At 26.5% G+C, this 2,950-nt stretch overlaps 2 protein-coding genes across 2 annotated transcripts in view; both read left to right on the top strand.

The window, feature by feature from the left end:
- The window catches only part of LOC144960525 (uncharacterized), a 103,531-nt gene that overhangs the window by 20,125 nt on the left and 80,456 nt on the right, over positions 1 to 2,950 (top strand). The window lies entirely within an intron of this gene.
- The window catches only part of LOC144960571 (cerebellin-3-like), a 13,003-nt gene continuing 11,881 nt past the window's right edge, over positions 1,829 to 2,950 (top strand). Inside the window, exons 1-2 of the mRNA XM_078893784.1 lie at positions 1,829 to 1,843; positions 2,282 to 2,811. Of these exons, the coding sequence (XP_078749910.1) occupies positions 2,643 to 2,811 (169 nt within the window). The 5' untranslated portion in view covers positions 1,829 to 1,843; positions 2,282 to 2,642. The remainder of the gene's footprint in view (positions 1,844 to 2,281; positions 2,812 to 2,950) is intronic.

Genomic DNA, 2,950 nt, shown 5'->3' with positions numbered 1-2,950 from the left:
TCTATCTATCTCTCTCTTTCTCTCTCTCTTTCCCCTCTCTCTCTTTCTCTCCTCTTTCTCCCCTCTCTTTCTCTCTCTCTCTATCCTCTCCCTCTATCTATCTCTCTATCTATCTATCTATCTCTCTCCCTCTATCTATCTCTTTCTCTCCTCCCCTCTCTCTCTCTCTCTCCCCTCTTTCTCTCTCTCTCCCTGCTTCCTTAGGCCGCTCTCTCTTACCAAAATACTGTCCTCTAAAAACACATAATTTGCACACACACACACACCACACACACACACAAACACATATATACTTTACCCTCTCCTTACCAACTGCAGAAAATCGTCACATTCGTTACGATAGAACCAACATATCTCTAACTCAATTTTGTATAGTTCTTCATATCATTTAAAGAAACTGAACATTGTGTAGTAGAGCATGTTTTGCTAAAGAAAGTATTTATTGCAAGAACTTACTGCTATTGTGTGTCAGTGATAAGAAATCTACTTTTGTGTTAGTTGGGTGTGAAGTTTTGGGGAAAATCCTGAAAATGGCTGATAAGGAGGGAAATAATCTGTTCTACATCATTTATAATCTCTTAGCGTTATTATCCGAGACAGAAGCATCATTGATGTAATTCGAATCTTCTTTATTGTTAGCGATTGGGGTACAAAATTAGGCCTCATTTAGAAAAAAAAAGATACTAGACATTATTATTATTATTATTATTATTATTATTATTATTATTATTATTTTATTATTATTATTATTATTATTATTATTATTATTATTATTATTATTATTATTATTATTATTATTATTATCATTATCATTATTATTATTATTTTTATTATTATTATATATTATTATTATTATTATTATTATTATTATTATTTTATTATTATTATTATATTATTATTATTATTATTATTATTATTATTATTATTATTATCATCATTATTATTATTATTATTATTATTATTTTTATTGTTATTATTATTATTATTATTATTATATTATTATTATTATTGTTATTATTATATTATTATTATTATTATTATTATTATTATTATTATTATTATTATTATTATTATTATATTATTATTATTATCATTATCATCATTATTATTATTATTATTATTATTATTATTAATTATTTATTATTATTATTATTATTATATTATTATTATTATTATCATTATTATTATGATTGTTGTTATTTATTATTAATTATTATTATTATTATTATTATTATTATTATTATTATTATTATTATTATTATTATTATTATTATTATTATTATTATTATTATTATTATTGTAAGAATTGGTGGTATTGCCATTGTATTTTTGTATGGTTATTAATGGTATTATTTTATTTTTTGTTTCTATTTATTTTTCTTTACCTTTTTTCTATTTGATTTTCTCACTTTCATGTATGTTGTCATCTAGTTGTATGAAATACTTGCGAAAGCCTAAGATTTTTGAATAAACTTTGTTACAGAATTATGGACATTACATCTTCTAAAAGTCTGACTCCCTCCTTGCCATCGTCATTCATGTAAACAAATAATACTTTTTGAGATAAAATGAGCTTTATGAAACCAAATTTTATAATAACCCCAAAATACGATGATTATTGTAAGAACTTAAAATTGTTAGAATAAACCCTCTATTTTGTTCTCATAACGTGTATTGTTACATCGCATTCCATTATTACAGATGACGGTCAATACATAAAACATTTATTATTTTTACAGATGAAGACATCACTGTCATTGTCAAATTTTTATTAGAGAAAAAAAAACATTGGAAAAAAAACATCAGGACCTAAAAGCAAAGGATAAAAGTATGCAGGAAAAAGGTGTGTATTTCTATTCATATTAAATCAAACGGCCATGACCTAAAAGCAAAGGATAAAAGTATGCTAGAAAACTATGTGTTTTTCTATCAATATTAAATCAAACGATCATGACATAAAGAATAGCCTAAAATGTATGTAGGAAAAAGGTATGTATTTCTATTCATATTTAATCAAACGGCCATGACCTAAAAGCAAAGGATAAAATTATGAAGGAAAAAGGTGTGTATTTCTAGTAACATTAAACCAAATGATGGGTGTGATATTTTACATATCTATATTGTTTCCCTCAAAATTGATTAATAGTTATACCAAATTATACTTTATTAAAAATGGTTCACGTCTTAAGACCCACATACAGCGCTCATGTATATAATATCTATTATTATATCTACATGGGATCATTTGGTCTCTTATGACATATTATTTTTCTTGTTTCAGTCACTAAACTCAAAGATACGATTTCGACCCAAAAAACATGATGGCTGAGCAGAACACAACTCTAATGAAGCAAAACAACATTATTGAAGGCCTGGGAGTAGTTGTAAAAGAGCAGAACACAACTCTAATGAAGCAAAACAACATTATTGAAGGCCTGGGAGTAGTTGTAAAAGAGCAGAACACAACTCTAACGAAGCAAAACAACATTAAATTTAAGGCCTGGAAGTAGTTGTGAAAGAGCAGAACACAACTCTACTGGAACAATACACAACTCTTATGAAGCAAAACAACACATTGTTGAAGGCTTGGGAGTAGTTGTGAAAGAGCAAAAAGCAACACTGCTGGAACATACGTAACTCTTATGAGGCAAAACAATAGTATTGAAAGTTTGGAAGTCGTTGTAAAAGAGCAGAACACAACTCTTATAAAGCAAAACAACATTGTTGAAGGTTTTGGAGTAGTTGTGAATGAGCAAAACACAAAACTGCTGGAGAAAAATCTAAAGGAACTAAAGAAAGAAAATAAAAAAGGTGAGATAATTCTAGAGCGCAAATTGGATTTACTGTCTAAATAAGAAGAGTGTCTCAACAAAAGATATCAATTTGATTTTGTTTTTGCTTACAAACTGTTTGATATTGGATAAAAATCAGACTCTGTTTTAGTTTAGAT

The sequence above is a fragment of the Berghia stephanieae genome, chromosome 15, assembly GCF_034508935.2.
Source record: "Berghia stephanieae isolate SIO BIC M18660-M18661 chromosome 15, UCSD_Bste_1.3, whole genome shotgun sequence".
Taxonomy (NCBI): domain Eukaryota; kingdom Metazoa; phylum Mollusca; class Gastropoda; order Nudibranchia; family Aeolidiidae; genus Berghia; species Berghia stephanieae.
This window is presented reverse-complemented; position numbering and strand designations above follow the sequence as displayed.